Genomic DNA, 19,818 nt, shown 5'->3' with positions numbered 1-19,818 from the left:
GTAACAATGGTAGCACGTGTGCAGACTTCGCATGTGTGGAATGATCTAAGGATTTCTGTTGATCGATCTGAGGATGGTCAAAGTGTGGTATCAGAGTATTATAAGTTGGGACCCGAGGATGGTGAAACTGAGGCATCGGGGTATTATACGTTGGAACCCAATCTGTTGGTTATACCATTGGGAATTCGGCTTGCTGGATCTGAGTTACATGTGAACATCGTTGCCAACACTTCCTTACTTGACGGAACAACGTTTATCGACTCGGTTTGTTTGTTTGATGGCAAAGTGTTTAAGTAACTGGAATGTGATGAGGTGGTTGTTGTGTGACTGTAGGTCTTGCTGATGCCAGAAGAAGAGGACCTGCCGGAATTTCAAGCATTGGATGCTCATAACCAGAGTGTGTTTCTTGATACTTGCTACGACGTGAGGAAGAGTGTGTTAACAGCATTTAAGTATACAATCGACGATCAATGCAGAAAGCAGACGACCCTTATCAATGCTGCTCTCTTTAATGGCACACTCGGTAAAGGCATTACTCTACGTATAATTGTAATTGCTGTTGAGCGAAGAGTGTAAATTTTGTGTTGTTTGTTTACCATTGCTGTACTTTGAATCAAATCCCATCAGAAAGTTTTGCGTCTAACAACTTTGTGTGGTTATTAGTTGAATAATTTTGCCCATGCAAGTCTGTTGTAGTATGATCTGTTAATAATCATGACCCTGTTCTGCTGCAATTATAGCAGAACAGTATGGGCATGTCAGAATCTGTTAGAATTTATAGATGCTTTGTAGTTTTTGAGCTTGTATGTGTTATGCTACATACAGTGTAGTTGTCGTATATGTCACTGTATACCGCTCACAGTTTGTAAAACAGTTTGTGTATTTTATTGTAGATTGTGACTGTAACGTAACAGGAACAGTGAATGATAGCAAAGAATGTTTAACACTTGGTGGACAGTGTTTATGTGCATCTAAAATCATCACTCGAACGTGTTCAGCGTGTGATTACACATATTTTGGATTTGATGGTGATGGTTGCGAAGGTAGGAAGGACTTGCGTTTAAAAAATCAATTCTATTACGTTGTGATGCGGTATTGTGTGTTATCTAACAGCCTTAATTATTTATGATTAGCTTGTGTGTGTGATGTGATTGGATCAAAGTCAGTTCAATGTAATGAGACCGGGTACTGTGACTGCAAGGGCAATGCAGCGGGACAAAGATGTAATGTATGTAAACCATCACATTTCAACTTTAATGTGGAGAACCCTGATGCCTGCCAAGGTAGCTTGGCTTGACTTTAAGATAAACTGTAGTCAGAGATGTTTACGTGCATTGGTCTAGCTTGTTTGTGCAATGAATCCGGCTCTGATCCATCCGCTGGGGAGAGTTGCAATGCTACAACAGGACAGTGCACGTGCAAAGAGAACGTAGAGGGTGTGAAATGTACAAGTTGTAAGACATCGTTTTTCAATCTGCAAGCATCCAATCCTACCGGCTGTGAAGGTGTGTGCGTGTGGATTGAGGGTTATCAGTTGCACGTACGAGTTGTTTCTAACTGGTGTAGCTTGCAATTGCAATTCCGATGGATCCACGGCGTTGTCAAAGGGGGCATGTGATGATACCGGTCAGTGTGTTTGCAAAGAAGGTGTGACTGGTCTGAAGTGTTCTGTTTGTGAGGTAAGAAGTGATGATTAGCTTCTTACATTTAGTATCTTCTGATCAAGACGCGTGTAAATGATAATAGGATGGATTGTATATGACGTCTTCTGATGCTGGCAGTTGTCGTCCATGTGGTTGTTCGCCGTCGTCTTCGGTTTCACTGACGTGTGATAAGTCTTCAGGCCAATGTCATTGTAAATCTGGTCTAACTGGACGTATCTGTGACATCATTGAAGATTTTCACTGGCTACCGTTTTTGGAGGGTCTCATTTATGAAGCAGAATTTGCTAGTCTTGGCGTAAGTTGATTGCACACTGTTAGTTGACTATGAATGATTGTATGGTTGGCGATGTAAATTGCAGAGTGGAGCAGCAGTTGAGAAACGAACTAGTGATCCCGGCAACTTTACTGGAATAGGTGGAGTAAGGTTGATAGATGGTAATCAAGTTACGTTTAATGTAACAGTACCACAGAGAACGATTCAATATGATCTGGTAGTTCGTTATCGGGTGAGCAATGCAAATTAAGGTTAGATTACTGGCTGTAACGATAAGGTATGTTTTCAGTCTTACTTTGATGGTTGGGGTGAAATACAGCTGAATGTGTATCGATCTGAGGATGGTCAACTTGTGATGTCAGATTTCCATTATTTGTCTTCAGAGAACAATCTGTTGGTTGTACCACTGGGAACTCAGCTTGCTGGATCTGATTTGTATGTGAACATTATAGCCTACACGTACTTTTATAGTGAAGCAATCTTTGTGGACTCGGTTTGTTAATTTGCCAGCAAACAGTTTAATTAAGCAAGCAGAATGTGATTATGTGGCTGTTGTGTTGTCACAGATCTTGCTGATGCCAAAAGCACAAGACCTGCCAGAATATCAAGCACTAGATGCTCATAACCAGAGTGTGTTTCTTGATACTTGCTATGATGTTAGAAGAAGTGTGTCAACGGTATTTAGTTATGCAATTGATGAACAATGTAGAAAACAGACAATCCTTATCAATGCTGCTCTCTTTAATGGAACACTTGGTAAGAGGGTTAGCCTACGTCGTACAACTCTTAACTGCATAAAGTTGTGATCAGGTGTAGCATTTTCTGTGTTTGTTTGCATGCCATTGCTCTACTTTTATGAAAAATCCAATCACAGATTTGTGCATCTAGCAACTCTGGAAGGCTGTCAGTATTTTTGTGATTTTATTTTAATGTCAGGTCTGTTGCGCTATCATTTGTTTCCTAATGTAATTATTAGAGTGTAGGTATGTCAGGATTGACTTAATTAATTTTTAGTTGCCTTTAGTATTTGATTTGTACATGTGTGGTTACTTATGGTACTTGGTTTTGTATCACTATATAGCTTGCTGGTAGTAAAACAGTTTGTGTGTTTCTTTATTGTAGATTGTGACTGTAACGTAACAGGAACAGTGAATGATAGCAAAGAATGTTTAACACTTGGTGGACAGTGTTTATGTGCATCTAATGTCATCACTCGAACATGTTCAGCGTGTGATTACACATATTTTGGTTTTGATGGTGATGGTTGCGAAGGTAGGAAGGACTTGCGTTTAAAAAATCAATTCTATTACGTTGTGATGCAGTATTGTGTGTTATGTAACAGCCTTAATTATTTATGACTAGCTTGTGTGTGTGATGTGATTGGATCAAAGTCAGTTCAATGTAATGAGACCGGGTACTGTGACTGCAAGGGCAATGCAGCGGGACAAAGATGTGATGTATGTAAACCATCACATTTTAACTTTAATGTGGAGAACCCTGATGTCTGTCAAGGTAGCTTGGCTTGACTTTATGATAAACTGAAGTCAGAGATGTTTACGTACATGGTTTAGCTTGTTTGTGCAATGAATCTGGATCTGCTTCATCAGCTGGGGGGAGTTGCAATGCTACAACAGGACAGTGCATTTGTAAAGAGAACGTAGAGGGTGTGAATTGTACAAGTTGTAAGACATCGTTTTTCAATCTGCAATTATCCAATCCTACCGGCTGTGAAGGTGTGTACGCGTGGAATGAAAGATGTTTGGACGATTGTTGGGTTTGCAAGTTTTGCTCTAAATCTTGTAGCTTGCAATTGCAATTCCAATGGATCCACGGCGTTGTCAATGGGGGCATGTGATGCTACTGGTCAGTGTGTTTGCAAAGAAGGTGTGACTGGTCTGAAGTGTTCTGTTTGTGAGGTAAGAAGAGACGATTAGCTTCTTGCATTTAGTATGTTATGATCAATCTTACGATCAAGACACGTGTATATTAAAATAGGATGGCTCTTATCTGATGTCTTCTAATGATGCTGGCAGTTGTCATTCATGTGGATGTGCACTGTCATCTTCAGTTTCACTGACATGTGATAAGTCTTCAGGCCAGTGTGTTTGTAAATCTGGTCTGACTGGACGTACTTGTGACATCATTGAAGATTTTCACTGGCTGCCGTTCTTGGAGGGTGTCATTTATGAAGCAGAATTTGCTAGTCTTAGCGTAAGTTGATTGCACATTGTTAGTTGACTATGAATGATTATATTGTTGGTTGTGCAAATTGTAGAGTGGAGCAGCAGTTGAGAAACGAACCAGTGATCCTAGCAACTTTACTGGAATAGGTGGAGTAAGGTTGATGAATGGTAGTGAAGTGACATTTAAGGTAGCTGTACCACAGAGAACTATTCGATATGATCTGTTAGTTCGTTATGAGGTGAGTAGTGCAAGAGTTTTTGTGTTGTCACTGTGATAATCGTAGCACGTCTCCAGACATCCCATTTGTGGAATGACGTAAAGATTTCTGTTCATCGATCTGAGGATGGTCAAAGTGTGGTATCAAAGTATTATAAGTTGGGACCCGAGGATGGTGAAACTGAGGCATCGGGATATTATACGTTGGAACTCAATCTGTTGGTTGTACCATTGGGATCTCAGCTTGCTGAATCTGAGTTACATGTCAACATCATTGCCAACACTTACTTACTAGACGGGACAACATTTATTGACTCGGTTTGTTTGTTTGACAGCAAACTGTTTAAGTAGCGGCAGTGTGATGATGTGGTTGTTGTGTCATTGTAGGTCTTGCTGATGCCGGAAGAAGAGGACCTGCCTGAATTTCAAGCATTAAGTGCTCATAACCAGAGTGTGTTTCTTGGTACTTGCTATGACATGAGGAAAAGTTTGTCAACAGCATTTAATTATGCAATTGACGAACAATGTAGAAAGCAGACAATTCTCATCAATGCTGCTCTCTTTAATGGAACGCTTGGTAAGGGCATTATTCTTCGTGTAACTGTAATTGTGTAAGTTAGTTGAGTGGAAATTTAATGTTTATGTACTATTTGTTTGCCATACTGTACTTTGAATAAGGTCTCACCAAAAATTTGCATCTAACAACTTGTGTAGTTAGTCTAGCAACTTGTGTAGTTAGTAGTTGAATAATTCTTTCTTGAAATGTCCAAGTCCATGCAGGTCTGTTTTAGTATGTTTCTTAATAACCATAACACTGTTTTCGATTGCAGTCATTAACTAATTTCATTACAAGTATTGTATGTGCATTTTAGAATCTCCGAATTGGCAGATGTTTTGTCACCAATGCGGTAGCGTTGGTATGTAGGGTTGAGTTTGTGTTTAGTTCTTCTGTAAGAGCAGGTATCGGTATCAACCGTTTATGGTATTTAAGCTTGTATGTGTGATGCAGGGTTGCCGCACCCACAATAGCCTATGAATGTTGAGGGAAAACTGGCTGTGAAATTTTCGCATGACCTGTGAATAGGTATATTCTTGAACAAGTGCCAGCTGGCTCACGAACATTACAGTGACTGGTTTTGGTATTCATTGCATGTTTTGCATTGCATTTATTTTGCATTTGTGTCGTTTCGTGTTATAGTCAGACCTCGTTATTTTGACCACGTTTGTCTCGTTGATTTCTGTCGGACTAACGCTACTGTTGAATTATCGGTAACAAATACACAGTGACCTATGTAAATTGGTTTCACCTGTACCTTCGTCAGACAGTGTGGGTGTCAGATTATCATTGTTGGAGTAACAAGGACTGGCTGTACAGTCATTTCGCATTAGGTCCAATTTGCATACGGTCATTTCGTATTTCGGTCATTTCCTGGTGCAGCTTGCAGAGCTTCCTGGTTACGGTGCTTGTATACTTATAGCAAAACCTTATAGCTACATATTCTCTGTCTCTTTTGACAAAATCATTCTTGTTTTATTTGACGGCTATTCACACTGATGAAACGGTTCTTTTGCTGCCTTTGTTGAGCAGTATTTTATGAGCTAGTGCCTACATGCAATGCTTTTTTGATCGCTGGTACCGAAGCATACCATTTGTTCAAGGTCTGCAAAGAATTGCACAGCTTACGATTGTTAGTTCAAATAATTAAATGACATTGCATATATATACGAGCAATTGCACATGCTTTTGAGACTGTTTTGAAGACTGTTTTGAGAAGAACACTAGGTGAGGTACATCGTAGGATTTCGGTCACCAAAATAGAAACACAAGGGCGTGGCCCCAACAACACTGGAAAATGGGTGTGTCACTGTTACTTGTATTTGCCTACAAATAGTTGGTGAAAATGTGTGGCGACCCTGGTGATGTTACATACAGTAGTTGTCTTATATGTCACTGTATACCGCTCACAGTTTGTAAAACAGTGTGTGTTTTATTGTAGATTGTGGCTGTACTGTAACAGGAACAGTGAATGATAGCAAAGAATGTTTAACGCTTGGTGGACAGTGTTTATGTGCATCTAAAATCATCACTCGAACGTGTTCAGCGTGTGATTACACATATTTTGGATTTGATGGTGATGGTTGCGAAGGTAGGAAGGACTTGCGTTTAAAAAATCAATTCTATTACGTTGTGATGCGGTATTGTGTGTTATCTAACAGCCTTAATTATTTATGATTAGCTTGTGTGTGTGATGTGATTGGATCAAAGTCAGTTCAATGTAATGAGACCGGGTACTGTGACTGCAAGGGCAATGCAGCGGGACAAAGATGTGATGTATGTAAACCATCACATTTCAACTTTAGTGTGGAGAACCCTGATGTCTGTCAAGGTAGCTTGGCTTGACTTTAAGATAAACTGTAGTCAGAGATGTTTACGTGCATTGGTCTAGCTTGTTTGTGCAATGAATCTGGCTCTGATCCATCCGCTGGGGAGAGTTGCAATGCTACAACAGGACAGTGCACGTGCAAAGAGAACGTAGAGGGTGTGAAATGTACAAGTTGTAAGACATCGTTTTTCAATCTGCAAGCATCCAATCCTACCGGCTGTGAAGGTGTGTGCGTGTGGATTGAGGGTTATCAGTTGCACGTACGAGTTGTTTCTAACTGGTGTAGCTTGCAATTGCAATTCCGATGGATCCACGGCGTTGTCAAAGGGGGCATGTGATGATACCGGTCAGTGTGTTTGCAAAGAGGGTGTGACTGGTCTGAAGTGTTCTGTTTGTGAGGTAAGAAGTGATGATTAGCTTCTTACATTTAGTATCTTCTGATCAAGACGCGTGTAAATGATAATAGGATGGATTGTATATGACGTCTTCTGATGCTGGCAGTTGTCGTCCATGTGGTTGTTCGCTGTCGTCTTCGGTTTCACTGACGTGTGATAAGTCTTCAGGCCAATGTCATTGTAAATCTGGTCTAACTGGACGTATCTGTGACATCATTGAAGATTTTCACTGGCTACCGTTTTTGGAGGGTCTCATTTATGAAGCAGAATTTGCTAGTCTTAGCGTAAGTTGATTGCACACTGTTAGTTGACTATGAATGATTGTATGGTTGGCGATGTAAATTGCAGAGTGGAGCAGCAGTTGAGAAACGAACTAGTGATCTCGGCAACTTTACTGGAATAGGTGGAGTAAGGTTGAGGAATGGTAGTGAAGTGACATTTAAGGTAGCTGTACCACAGAGAACAATTCGATATGATCTGTTAGTTCGTTATGAGGTGAGTAGTGCGAGAGTTTTTGTGTTGTCACTGTAACAATGGTAGCACGTGTGCAGACTTCGCATGTGTGGAATGATCTAAGGATTTCTGTTGATCGATCTGAGGATGGTCAAAGTGTGGTATCAGAGTATTATAAGTTGGGACCCGAGGATGGTGAAACTGAGGCATCGGGGTATTATACGTTGGAACCCAATCTGTTGGTTATACCATTGGGAATTCGGCTTGCTGGATCTGAGGTACATGTGAACATCGTTGCCAACACTTCCTTACTTGACGGAACTACGTTTATCGACTCGGTTTGTTTGTTTGATGGCAAAGTGTTTAAGTAACTGGAATGTGATGAGGTGGTTGTTGTGTGACTGTAGGTCTTGCTGATGCCAGAAGAAGAGGACCTGCCGGAATTTCAAGCATTGGATGCTCATAACCAGAGTGTGTTTCTTGATACTTGCTACGACGTGAGGAAGAGTGTGTTAACAGCATTTAATTATACAATCGACGATCAATGCAGAAAGCAGACGACCCTTATCAATGCTGCTCTCTTTAATGGCACACTCGGTAAAGGCATTACTCTACGTATAATTGTAATTGCTGTTGAGCGAAGAGTGTAAATTTTGTGTTGTTTGTTTACCATTGCTGTACTTTGAATCAAATCCCATCAGAAAGTTTTGCGTCTAACAACTTTGTGTGGTTATTAGTTGAATAATTTTGCCCATGCAAGTCTGTTGTAGTATGATCTGTTAATAATCATGACCCTGTTCTGCTGCAATTATAGCAGAACAGTATGGGCATGTCAGAATCTGTTAGAATTTATAGATGCTTTGTAGTTTTTGAGCTTGTATGTGTTATGCTACATACAGTGTAGTTGTCGTATATGTCACTGTATACCGCTCACAGTTTGTAAAACAGTTTGTGTGTTTTATTGTAGATTGTGACTGTAACGTAACAGGAACAGTGAATGATAGCAAAGAATGTTTAACACTTGGTGGACAGTGTTTATGTGCATCTAAAATCATCACTCGAACGTGTTCAGCGTGTGATTACACATATTTTGGATTTGATGGTGATGGTTGCGAAGGTAGGAAGGACTTGCGTTTAAAAAATCAATTCTATTACGTTGTGATGCGGTATTGTGTGTTATCTAACAGCCTTAATTATTTATGATTAGCTTGTGTGTGTGATGTGATTGGATCAAAGTCAGTTCAATGTAATGAGACCGGGTACTGTGACTGCAAGGGCAATGCAGCGGGACAAAGATGTAATGTATGTAAACCATCACATTTCAACTTTAATGTGGAGAACCCTGATGCCTGCCAAGGTAGCTTGGCTTGACTTTCAGATAAACTGTAGTCAGAGATGTTTACGTGCATTGGTCTAGCTTGTTTGTGCAATGAATCTGGCTCTGATCCATCCGCTGGGGAGAGTTGCAATGCTACAACAGGACAGTGCACGTGTAAAGAGAACGTAGAGGGTGTGAAATGTACAAGTTGTAAGACATCATTTTTCAATCTGCAATCATCCAATCCTACCGGCTGTGAAGGTTTGTGTGCATGTGGATTGAGGGTTATGAGTTGCGTGTGTACAAGGCTTTTTTCTAACTGGTGTAGCTTGCAATTGCAATTCCAATGGATCCACAGCGTTGTCAATGGGGGCATGTGATGCTACTGGTCAGTGTGTTTGCAAAGAAGGTGTGACTGGTCTGAAGTGTTCTGTTTGTGAGGTAAGAAGATGATTAGCTTGTTGCATTTAGTATCTTACGATCAATCTTAAGATCAAGACACGTGTATATTAAAATAGGATGGATTGTATATGATGCCTTCTGATGATGCTGGCAGTTGTCATCCATGTGGTTGTTCACTGTCATCTTCGGTTTCACTGACATGTGATAAGTCTTCAGGCCAATGTCATTGTAAATCTGGTCTAACTGGACGTACTTGTGACATCATTGAAGATTTTCACTGGCTACCGTTTTTGGAGGGTCTCATTTATGAAGCAGAATTTGCTAGTCTTAGCGTAAGTTGATTGCACATTGTTAGTTGACTATGAATGATTGTATGGTTGTTGATGTAAATTGCAGAGTGGAGCAACAGTCAAGAAACGCACTAGTGATCCTGGCAACTTTACTGGAATAGGTGGAGTAAGGTTGATGAATGGTAGTGAAGTGACATTTAAGGTAGCTGTACCACAGAGAACAATTCGATATGATCTGTTAGTTCGTTATGAGGTGAGTAGTGCAAGAGTTTTGTGTTGTCACTATAACAATCGTAGCACGTGTCCAGACTTCGCATGTGTGGAATGATCTAAGGATTTCTGTTCATCGATCTGAGGATGGTCAAAGTGTGGTATCAAAGTATTATAAGTTGGGACCGGAGGACGGTGAAACTGAGGCATCGGGGTATTATACGTTGGAACCCAATCTGTTGGTTGTACCATTGGGATCTCAGCTTGCTGAATCTGAGTTACATGTCAACATCATTGCCAACACTTACTTACTTGACGGAACAACGTTTATTGACTCGGTTTGTTTGTTTGACAGCAAACTGTTTAAGGTAGCGGCTGGAATGCGATGATGTGGTTGTTGTGTGACTGTAGGTCTTGCTGATGCCAGAAGAAGAGGACCTGCCTGAATTTCAAGCATTAAGTGCTCATAACCAGAGTGTGTTTCTTAGTAATTGCTATGACGTGAGGAAGAGTGTGTCAACAGCATTTAATTATGCAATTGACGAACAATGTAGAAAGCAGACAATTCTTATCAATGCTGCTCTCTTTAATGGAACAGTTGGTAAGGGCATTATTCTTCGTGTAACTGTAATTGTGTAAGTTAGTTGAATGGAAATCTAATGTTTATGTACTATTTGTTTGCCATACTGTACTTGGAATAAAGGTCTCACCAATAATTTGCATCTAACAACTTGTGTAGTTAGCAGTTGAATAATTTCTTTCTCGAAATGTCCAAGCCCATGCAGGTCTGTTTTAGTATGTTTTTTAATAGCCATAACACTGTTTTCAATTGCAGTCAGTAACTGAAGTCATTAAAAGTATTGTATGTTCATTTTAGAATCTCCGAACTTACAGATGTTTTGTCACCAGTGCGGTAGCGTTAGTATGTAAGGTAGAGTTTGTGTTCAGTTTTTCTGTGAGAGCGGATATCGATATCAACCGTTTATAGTATTTAAGCTTGTAGGTGTGATGCAGGATTGCCACACCTATGAATAGATTTGTAGCCTACAAATTTTTTTGGGGAAACTGGCGATGAAATTTTGTTGTGACCTATGAATAGGTATTCTTGAACAAGTGCCAGGTAGCTCACGAACATTACAGTGACTGGTTTCGGTATGCATTTCACGTTTTGCATTACATTTATTTTGCATTTGTGTCATTTTGTATCACAGTCAGACCTCGTTATTTTGACCATGTTTGTCTCGCTGATTTCTGTCGGGCTGACGCAACTGTTGTATTATCGGTAACAAATACACAGTGACGTATGTAAATTGGTTTCACATATACTTTCGTGAGACAGTGTGGGTGTCAGATTATCAGTGTTGGAGTAACGAGGTCTGGCTGTACAGTCATTTCGCATTAGGTCCAATTTGCATGCGGTTATTTCATATTTCGGTCATTTGCTGGTGCAGCTTGCAGAGCTTCTTGGTTACGGTGCTTGTATACTTATAGCGAAACCTTATAGCTACATATTCTCTGTCTCTTTTGACAAAATCATTCTTGTTTTATTTGACGGCTATTCACACTGATGAAACGGTTCTTTTGCTGCCTTTGTTGAGCAGTATTTTATGAGCTAGTGCCTACATGCAATGCTTTTTTGATCGCTGGTACCAAAGCATACCGTTAGTTTAAGGTCTGCAAAGAATTGCACAGCTTACGATTGTTAGTTCAAATAATTAAATGACATCTGAATATTGCATATACGAGCAATCGCACATGCTTTTAAGACTGTTTTGAAGGCTGTTTTGAGAAGAACAGTAAGTGATGTACATTGTAGGATTTCAGTCACCAAGTAGAAACACAAGGACTTGGTCCCAACGACACTGGAAAATGGGTGTGACATTTTTACTTGTATTTTCCTACGAATTGTTGGTGAAAATGTGTGGCAACTCTTGTGAGGCTACATACAGTAGTTGTCTTATATGTCACTGTATACCGCTCACAGTTTGTAAAACAGTTTGTGTGTTTTATTGTAGATTGTGACTGTACAGTAACAGGAACAGTGAATAATAGCAGAGAATGTTTAACACTTGGTGGACAGTGTTTATGTGCATCTAATATCATCACTCGAACATGTTCAGCGTGTGATTACACATATTTTGGATTTGATGGTGATGGATGTGAAGGTACAAAGAACTTATGTTTTAAATCAATTCTATTACCTCTTGATGCGGTATTGTGTGTTATCTAACAGCCTTAATTATTTATGATTAGCTTGTGTGTGTGATGTGATTGGATCAATGTCAGTTCAATGCAATGAGAGTGGGTACTGTGACTGCAAGGGCAATGCAGTGGGACAAAGATGTGATGTATGTAAACCATCGTATTTTAACTTTAACTTGGAGAATCCTGATGCCTGCCAAGGTAGCTTGGCTTGACTTTAAGATAAACTGTAGTCAGAGATGTTTACGTGCATTGGTCTAGCTTGTTTGTGCAATGAATCTGGCTCTGATCCATCCGCTGGGGAGAGTTGCAATGCTACAACAGGACAGTGCACGTGCAAAGAGAACGTAGAGGGTGTGAAATGTACAAGTTGTAAGACATCGTTTTTCAATCTGCAAGCATCCAATCCTACCGGCTGTGAAGGTGTGTGCGTGTGGATTGAGGGTTATCAGTTGCACGTACGAGTTGTTTCTAACTGGTGTAGCTTGCAATTGCAATTCCGATGGATCCACGGCGTTGTCAAAGGGGGCATGTGATGATACCGGTCAGTGTGTTTGCAAAGAAGGTGTGACTGGTCTGAAGTGTTCTGTTTGTGAGGTAAGAAGTGATGATTAGCTTCTTACATTTAGTATCTTCTGATCAAGACGCGTGTAAATGATAATAGGATGGATTGTATATGACGTCTTCTGATGCTGGCAGTTGTCGTCCATGTGGTTGTTCGCCGTCGTCTTCGGTTTCACTGACGTGTGATAAGTCTTCAGGCCAATGTCATTGTAAATCTGGTCTAACTGGACGTATCTGTGACATCATTGAAGATTTTCACTGGCTACCGTTTTTGGAGGGTCTCATTTATGAAGCAGAATTTGCTAGTCTTGGCGTAAGTTGATTGCACACTGTTAGTTGACTATGAATGATTGTATGGTTGGCGATGTAAATTGCAGAGTGGAGCAGCAGTTGAGAAACGAACTAGTGATCCCGGCAACTTTACTGGAATAGGTGGAGTAAGGTTGATAGATGGTAATCAAGTTACGTTTAATGTAACAGTACCACAGAGAACGATTCAATATGATCTGGTAGTTCGTTATCGGGTGAGCAATGCAAATTAAGGTTAGATTACTGGCTGTAACGATAAGGTATGTTTTCAGTCTTACTTTGATGGTTGGGGTGAAATACAGCTGAATGTGTATCGATCTGAGGATGGTCAACTTGTGATGTCAGATTTCCATTATTTGTCTTCAGAGAACAATCTGTTGGTTGTACCACTGGGAACTCAGCTTGCTGGATCTGATTTGTATGTGAACATTATAGCCTACACGTACTTTTATAGTGAAGCAATCTTTGTGGACTCGGTTTGTTAATTTGCCAGCAAACAGTTTAATTAAGCAAGCAGAATGTGATTATGTGGCTGTTGTGTTGTCACAGATCTTGCTGATGCCAAAAGCACAAGACCTGCCAGAATATCAAGCACTAGATGCTCATAACCAGAGTGTGTTTCTTGATACTTGCTATGATGTTAGAAGAAGTGTGTCAACGGTATTTAGTTATGCAATTGATGAACAATGTAGAAAACAGACAATCCTTATCAATGCTGCTCTCTTTAATGGAACACTTGGTAAGAGGGTTAGCCTACGTCGTACAACTCTTAACTGCATAAAGTTGTGATCAGGTGTAGCATTTTCTGTGTTTGTTTGCATGCCATTGCTCTACTTTTATGAAAAATCCAATCACAGATTTGTGCATCTAGCAACTCTGGAAGGCTGTCAGTATTTTTGTGATTTTATTTTAATGTCAGGTCTGTTGCGCTATCATTTGTTTCCTAATGTAATTATTAGAGTGTAGGTATGTCAGGATTGACTTAATTAATTTTTAGTTGCCTTTAGTATTTGATTTGTACATGTGTGGTTACTTATGGTACTTGGTTTTGTATCACTATATAGCTTGCTGGTAGTAAAACAGTTTGTGTGTTTCTTTATTGTAGATTGTGACTGTAACGTAACAGGAACAGTGAATGATAGCAAAGAATGTTTAACACTTGGTGGACAGTGTTTATGTGCATCTAATGTCATCACTCGAACATGTTCAGCGTGTGATTACACATATTTTGGTTTTGATGGTGATGGTTGCGAAGGTAGGAAGGACTTGCGTTTAAAAAATCAATTCTATTACGTTGTGATGCAGTATTGTGTGTTATGTAACAGCCTTAATTATTTATGACTAGCTTGTGTGTGTGATGTGATTGGATCAAAGTCAGTTCAATGTAATGAGACCGGGTACTGTGACTGCAAGGGCAATGCAGCGGGACAAAGATGTGATGTATGTAAACCATCACATTTTAACTTTAATGTGGAGAACCCTGATGTCTGTCAAGGTAGCTTGGCTTGACTTTATGATAAACTGAAGTCAGAGATGTTTACGTACATGGTTTAGCTTGTTTGTGCAATGAATCTGGATCTGCTTCATCAGCTGGGGGGAGTTGCAATGCTGCAACAGGACAGTGCATTTGTAAAGAGAACGTAGAGGGTGTGAATTGTACAAGTTGTAAGACATCATTTTTCAATCTGCAATTATCCAATCCTACCGGCTGTGAAGGTGTGTACGTGTGGAATGAAAGATGTTTGGACGATTGTTGGGTTTGCAAGTTTTGCTCTAAATCTTGTAGCTTGCAATTGCAATTCCAATGGATCCACGGCGTTGTCAAAGGGGGCATGTGATGCTACTGGTCAGTGTGTTTGCAAAGAAGGTGTGACTGGTCTGAAGTGTTCTGTTTGTGAGGTAAGAAGAGACGATTAGCTTCTTGCATTTAGTATGTTATGATCAATCTTACGATCAAGACACGTGTATATTAAAATAGGATGGCTCTTATCTGATGTCTTCTAATGATGCTGGCAGTTGTCATTCATGTGGATGTGCACTGTCATCTTCAGTTTCACTGACATGTGATAAGTCTTCAGGCCAGTGTGTTTGTAAATCTGGTCTGACTGGACGTACTTGTGACATCATTGAAGATTTTCACTGGCTGCCGTTCTTGGAGGGTGTCATTTATGAAGCAGAATTTGCTAGTCTTAGCGTAAGTTGATTGCACATTGTTAGTTGACTATGAATGATTATATTGTTGGTTGTGCAAATTGTAGAGTGGAGCAGCAGTTGAGAAACGAACCAGTGATCCTAGCAACTTTACTGGAATAGGTGGAGTAAGGTTGATGAATGGTAGTGAAGTGACATTTAAGGTAGCTGTACCACAGAGAACTATTCGATATGATCTGTTAGTTCGTTATGAGGTGAGTAGTGCAAGAGTTTTTGTGTTGTCACTGTGACAATCGTAGCACGTCTCCAGACATCCCATTTGTGGAATGACGTAAAGATTTCTGTTCATCGATCTGAGGATGGTCAAAGTGTGGTATCAAAGTATTATAAGTTGGGACCCGAGGATGGTGAAACTGAGGCATCGGGATATTATACGTTGGAACTCAATCTGTTGGTTGTACCATTGGGATCTCAGCTTGCTGAATCTGAGTTACATGTCAACATCATTGCCAACACTTACTTACTAGACGGGACAACATTTATTGACTCGGTTTGTTTGTTTGACAGCAAACTGTTTAAGTAGCGGCAGTGTGATGATGTGGTTGTTGTGTCATTGTAGGTCTTGCTGATACCGGAAGAAGAGGACCTGCCTGAATTTCAAGCATTAAGTGCTCATAACCAGAGTGTGTTTCTTGGTACTTGCTATGACATGAGGAAAAGTTTGTCAACAGCATTTAATTATGCAATTGACGAACAATGTAGAAAGCAGACAATTCTCATCAATGCTGCTCTCTTTAATGGAACGCTTGGTAAGGGCATTATTCTTCGTGTAACTGTAATTGTGTAAGTTAGTTGAGTGGAAATTTAATGTTTATGTACTATTTGTTTGCCATACTGTACTTTGAATAAGGTCTCACCAAAAATTTGCATCTAACAACTTGTGTAGTTAGTCTAGCAACTTGTGTAGTTAGTAGTTGAATAATTCTTTCTTGAAATGTCCAAGTCCATGCAGGTCTGTTTTAGTATGTTTCTTAATAACCATAACACTGTTTTCGATTGCAGTCATTAACTAATTTCATTACAAGTATTGTATGTGCATTTTAGAATCTCCGAATTGGCAGATGTTTTGTCACCAATGCGGTAGCGTTGGTATGTAGGGTTGAGTTTGTGTTTAGTTCTTCTGTAAGAGCAGGTATCGGTATCAACCGTTTATGGTATTTAAGCTTGTATGTGTGATGCAGGGTTGCCGCACCCACAATAGCCTATGAATGTTGAGGGAAAACTGGCTGTGAAATTTTCGCATGACCTGTGAATAGGTATATTCTTGAACAAGTGCCAGCTGGCTCACGAACATTACAGTGACTGGTTTTGGTATTCATTGCATGTTTTGCATTGCATTTATTTTGCATTTGTGTCATTTCGTGTTATAGTCAGACCTCGTTATTTTGACCACGTTTGTCTCGTTGATTTCTGTCGGACTAACGCTACTGTTGAATTATCGGTAACAAATACACAGTGACCTATGTAAATTGGTTTCACATGTACCTTCGTCAGACAGTGTGGGTGTCAGATTATCATTGTTGGAGTAACAAGGACTGGCTGTACAGTCATTTCGCATTAGGTCCAATTTGCATACGGTCATTTCGTATTTCGGTCATTTCCTGGTGCAGCTTGCAGAGCTTCCTGGTTACGGTGCTTGTATACTTATAGCAAAACCTTATAGCTACATATTCTCTGTCTCTTTTGACAAAATCATTCTTGTTTTATTTGACGGCTATTCACACTGATGAAACGGTTCTTTTGCTGCCTTTGTTGAGCAGTATTTTATGAGCTAGTGCCTACATGCAATGCTTTTTTGATCGCTGGTACCGAAGCATACCATTTGTTCAAGGTCTGCAAAGAATTGCACAGCTTACGATTGTTAGTTCAAATAATTAAATGACATTGCATATATATACGAGCAATTGCACATGCTTTTGAGACTGTTTTGAAGGCTGTTTTGAGAAGAACACTAGGTGAGGTACATCGTAGGATTTCGGTCACCAAAATAGAAACACAAGGGCGTGGCCCCAACAACACTGGAAAATGGGTGTGTCACTGTTACTTGTATTTGCCTACAAATAGTTGGTGAAAATGTGTGGCGACCCTGGTGATGTTACATACAGTAGTTGTCTTATATGTCACTGTATACCGCTCACAGTTTGTAAAACAGTGTGTGTTTTATTGTAGATTGTGGCTGTACTGTAACAGGAACAGTGAATGATAGCAAAGAATGTTTAACGCTTGGTGGACAGTGTTTATGTGCATCTAAAATCATCACTCGAACGTGTTCAGCGTGTGATTACACATATTTTGGATTTGATGGTGATGGTTGCGAAGGTAGGAAGGACTTGCGTTTAAAAAATCAATTCTATTACGTTGTGATGCGGTATTGTGTGTTATCTAACAGCCTTAATTATTTATGATTAGCTTGTGTGTGTGATGTGATTGGATCAAAGTCAGTTCAATGTAATGAGACCGGGTACTGTGACTGCAAGGGCAATGCAGCGGGACAAAGATGTGATGTATGTAAACCATCACATTTCAACTTTAGTGTGGAGAACCCTGATGTCTGTCAAGGTAGCTTGGCTTGACTTTAAGATAAACTGTAGTCAGAGATGTTTACGTGCATTGGTCTAGCTTGTTTGTGCAATGAATCTGGCTCTGATCCATCCGCTGGGGAGAGTTGCAATGCTACAACAGGACAGTGCACGTGCAAAGAGAACGTAGAGGGTGTGAAATGTACAAGTTGTAAGACATCGTTTTTCAATCTGCAAACATCCAATCCTACCGGCTGTGAAGGTGTGTGCGTGTGGATTGAGGGTTATCAGTTGCACGTACGAGTTGTTTCTAACTGGTGTAGCTTGCAATTGCAATTCCGATGGATCCACGGCGTTGTCAAAGGGGGCATGTGATGATACCGGTCAGTGTGTTTGCAAAGAGGGTGTGACTGGTCTGAAGTGTTCTGTTTGTGAGGTAAGAAGTGATGATTAGCTTCTTACATTTAGTATCTTCTGATCAAGACGCGTGTAAATGATAATAGGATGGATTGTATATGACGTCTTCTGATGCTGGCAGTTGTCGTCCATGTGGTTGTTCGCCGTCGTCTTCGGTTTCACTGACGTGTGATAAGTCTTCAGGCCAATGTCATTGTAAATCTGGTCTAACTGGACGTATCTGTGACATCATTGAAGATTTTCACTGGCTACCGTTTTTGGAAGGTCTCATTTATGAAGCAGAATTTGCTAGTCTTAGCGTAAGTTGATTGCACACTGTTAGTTGACTATGAATGATTGTATGGTTGGCGATGTAAATTGCAGAGTGGAGCAGCAGTTGAGAAACGAACTAGTGATCCCGGCAACTTTACTGGAATAGGTGGAGTAAGGTTGAGGAATGGTAGTGAAGTGACATTTAAGGTAGCTGTACCACAGAGAACAATTCGATATGATCTGTTAGTTCGTTATGAGGTGAGTAGTGCGAGAGTTTTTGTGTTGTCACTGTAACAATCGTAGCACGTGTGCAGACTTCGCATGTGTGGAATGATCTAAGGATTTCTGTTGATCGATCTGAGGATGGTCAAAGTGTGGTATCAGAGTATTATAAGTTGGGACCCGAGGATGGTGAAACTGAGGCATCGGGGTATTATACGTTGGAACCCAATCTGTTGGTTATACCATTGGGAATTCGGCTTGCTGGATCTGAGTTACATGTGAACATCGTTGCCAACACTTCCTTACTTGACGGAACAACGTTTATCGACTCGGTTTGTTTGTTTGATGGCAAAGTGTTTAAGTAACTGGAATGTGATGAGGTGGTTGTTGTGTGACTGTAGGTCTTGCTGATGCCAGAAGAAGAGGACCTGCCGGAATTTCAAGCATTGGATGCTCATAACCAGAGTGTGTTTCTTGATACTTGCTACGACGTGAGGAAGAGTGTGTTAACAGCATTTAATTATACAATCGACGATCAATGCAGAAAGCAGACGACCCTTATCAATGCTGCTCTCTTTAATGGCACACTCGGTAAAGGCATTACTCTACGTATAATTGTAATTGCTGTTGAGCGAAGAGTGTAAATTTTGTGTTGTTTGTTTACCATTGCTGTACTTTGAATCAAATCCCATCAGAAAGTTTTGCGTCTAACAACTTTGTGTGGTTATTAGTTGAATAATTTTGCCCATGCAAGTCTGTTGTAGTATGATCTGTTAATAATCATGACCCTGTTCTGCTGCAATTATAGCAGAACAGTATGGGCATGTCAGAATCTGTTAGAATTTATAGATGCTTTGTAGTTTTTGAGCTTGTATGTGTTATGCTACATACAGTGTAGTTGTCGTATATGTCACTGTATACCGCTCACAGTTTGTAAAACAGTTTGTGTGTTTTATTGTAGATTGTGACTGTAACGTAACAGGAACAGTGAATGATAGCAAAGAATGTTTAACACTTGGTGGACAGTGTTTATGTGCATCTAAAATCATCACTCGAACGTGTTCAGCGTGTGATTACACATATTTTGGATTTGATGGTGATGGTTGCGAAGGTAGGAAGGACTTGCGTTTAAAAAATCAATTCTATTACGTTGTGATGCGGTATTGTGTGTTATCTAACAGCCTTAATTATTTATGATTAGCTTGTGTGTGTGATGTGATTGGATCAAAGTCAGTTCAATGTAATGAGACCGGGTACTGTGACTGCAAGGGCAATGCAGCGGGACAAAGATGTGATGTATGTAAACCATCACATTTCAACTTTAATGTGGAG

At 40.1% G+C, this 19,818-nt stretch overlaps 1 protein-coding gene across 1 annotated transcript in view; it reads left to right on the top strand.

Annotated features, from left to right (window-relative positions):
* Nucleotides 1-19,818, top strand: part of LOC134187365 (uncharacterized) — a 41,289-nt gene that overhangs the window by 13,358 nt on the left and 8,113 nt on the right. The window contains exons 42-98 of the mRNA XM_062655517.1: nucleotides 25-264; nucleotides 334-523; nucleotides 894-1,043; nucleotides 1,344-1,505; nucleotides 1,567-1,679; nucleotides 1,747-1,959; nucleotides 2,024-2,170; nucleotides 2,228-2,431; nucleotides 2,505-2,694; nucleotides 3,061-3,210; nucleotides 3,301-3,450; nucleotides 3,510-3,671; nucleotides 3,742-3,854; nucleotides 3,934-4,149; nucleotides 4,214-4,360; nucleotides 4,417-4,656; nucleotides 4,726-4,915; nucleotides 6,336-6,485; nucleotides 6,576-6,725; nucleotides 6,786-6,947; nucleotides 7,009-7,121; nucleotides 7,189-7,401; nucleotides 7,466-7,612; nucleotides 7,669-7,908; nucleotides 7,978-8,167; nucleotides 8,538-8,687; nucleotides 8,988-9,149; nucleotides 9,196-9,329; nucleotides 9,407-9,622; nucleotides 9,687-9,833; nucleotides 9,889-10,128; nucleotides 10,202-10,391; nucleotides 11,806-11,955; nucleotides 12,044-12,193; nucleotides 12,254-12,415; nucleotides 12,477-12,589; nucleotides 12,657-12,869; nucleotides 12,934-13,080; nucleotides 13,138-13,341; nucleotides 13,415-13,604; nucleotides 13,971-14,120; nucleotides 14,211-14,360; nucleotides 14,420-14,605; nucleotides 14,652-14,764; nucleotides 14,844-15,059; nucleotides 15,124-15,270; nucleotides 15,327-15,566; nucleotides 15,636-15,825; nucleotides 17,246-17,395; nucleotides 17,486-17,635; nucleotides 17,696-17,857; nucleotides 17,919-18,031; nucleotides 18,099-18,311; nucleotides 18,376-18,522; nucleotides 18,579-18,818; nucleotides 18,888-19,077; nucleotides 19,448-19,597. Of these exons, the coding sequence (XP_062511501.1) occupies nucleotides 25-264; nucleotides 334-523; nucleotides 894-1,043; nucleotides 1,344-1,505; nucleotides 1,567-1,679; nucleotides 1,747-1,959; nucleotides 2,024-2,170; nucleotides 2,228-2,431; nucleotides 2,505-2,694; nucleotides 3,061-3,210; nucleotides 3,301-3,450; nucleotides 3,510-3,671; nucleotides 3,742-3,854; nucleotides 3,934-4,149; nucleotides 4,214-4,360; nucleotides 4,417-4,656; nucleotides 4,726-4,915; nucleotides 6,336-6,485; nucleotides 6,576-6,725; nucleotides 6,786-6,947; nucleotides 7,009-7,121; nucleotides 7,189-7,401; nucleotides 7,466-7,612; nucleotides 7,669-7,908; nucleotides 7,978-8,167; nucleotides 8,538-8,687; nucleotides 8,988-9,149; nucleotides 9,196-9,329; nucleotides 9,407-9,622; nucleotides 9,687-9,833; nucleotides 9,889-10,128; nucleotides 10,202-10,391; nucleotides 11,806-11,955; nucleotides 12,044-12,193; nucleotides 12,254-12,415; nucleotides 12,477-12,589; nucleotides 12,657-12,869; nucleotides 12,934-13,080; nucleotides 13,138-13,341; nucleotides 13,415-13,604; nucleotides 13,971-14,120; nucleotides 14,211-14,360; nucleotides 14,420-14,605; nucleotides 14,652-14,764; nucleotides 14,844-15,059; nucleotides 15,124-15,270; nucleotides 15,327-15,566; nucleotides 15,636-15,825; nucleotides 17,246-17,395; nucleotides 17,486-17,635; nucleotides 17,696-17,857; nucleotides 17,919-18,031; nucleotides 18,099-18,311; nucleotides 18,376-18,522; nucleotides 18,579-18,818; nucleotides 18,888-19,077; nucleotides 19,448-19,597 (9,817 nt within the window). The remainder of the gene's footprint in view (nucleotides 1-24; nucleotides 265-333; nucleotides 524-893; nucleotides 1,044-1,343; nucleotides 1,506-1,566; nucleotides 1,680-1,746; nucleotides 1,960-2,023; nucleotides 2,171-2,227; nucleotides 2,432-2,504; nucleotides 2,695-3,060; nucleotides 3,211-3,300; nucleotides 3,451-3,509; nucleotides 3,672-3,741; nucleotides 3,855-3,933; nucleotides 4,150-4,213; nucleotides 4,361-4,416; nucleotides 4,657-4,725; nucleotides 4,916-6,335; nucleotides 6,486-6,575; nucleotides 6,726-6,785; nucleotides 6,948-7,008; nucleotides 7,122-7,188; nucleotides 7,402-7,465; nucleotides 7,613-7,668; nucleotides 7,909-7,977; nucleotides 8,168-8,537; nucleotides 8,688-8,987; nucleotides 9,150-9,195; nucleotides 9,330-9,406; nucleotides 9,623-9,686; nucleotides 9,834-9,888; nucleotides 10,129-10,201; nucleotides 10,392-11,805; nucleotides 11,956-12,043; nucleotides 12,194-12,253; nucleotides 12,416-12,476; nucleotides 12,590-12,656; nucleotides 12,870-12,933; nucleotides 13,081-13,137; nucleotides 13,342-13,414; nucleotides 13,605-13,970; nucleotides 14,121-14,210; nucleotides 14,361-14,419; nucleotides 14,606-14,651; nucleotides 14,765-14,843; nucleotides 15,060-15,123; nucleotides 15,271-15,326; nucleotides 15,567-15,635; nucleotides 15,826-17,245; nucleotides 17,396-17,485; nucleotides 17,636-17,695; nucleotides 17,858-17,918; nucleotides 18,032-18,098; nucleotides 18,312-18,375; nucleotides 18,523-18,578; nucleotides 18,819-18,887; nucleotides 19,078-19,447; nucleotides 19,598-19,818) is intronic.

This window comes from Corticium candelabrum, chromosome 1, assembly GCF_963422355.1.
Source record: "Corticium candelabrum chromosome 1, ooCorCand1.1, whole genome shotgun sequence".
In the NCBI taxonomy this organism is placed as follows: domain Eukaryota; kingdom Metazoa; phylum Porifera; class Homoscleromorpha; order Homosclerophorida; family Plakinidae; genus Corticium; species Corticium candelabrum.
This window is presented reverse-complemented; position numbering and strand designations above follow the sequence as displayed.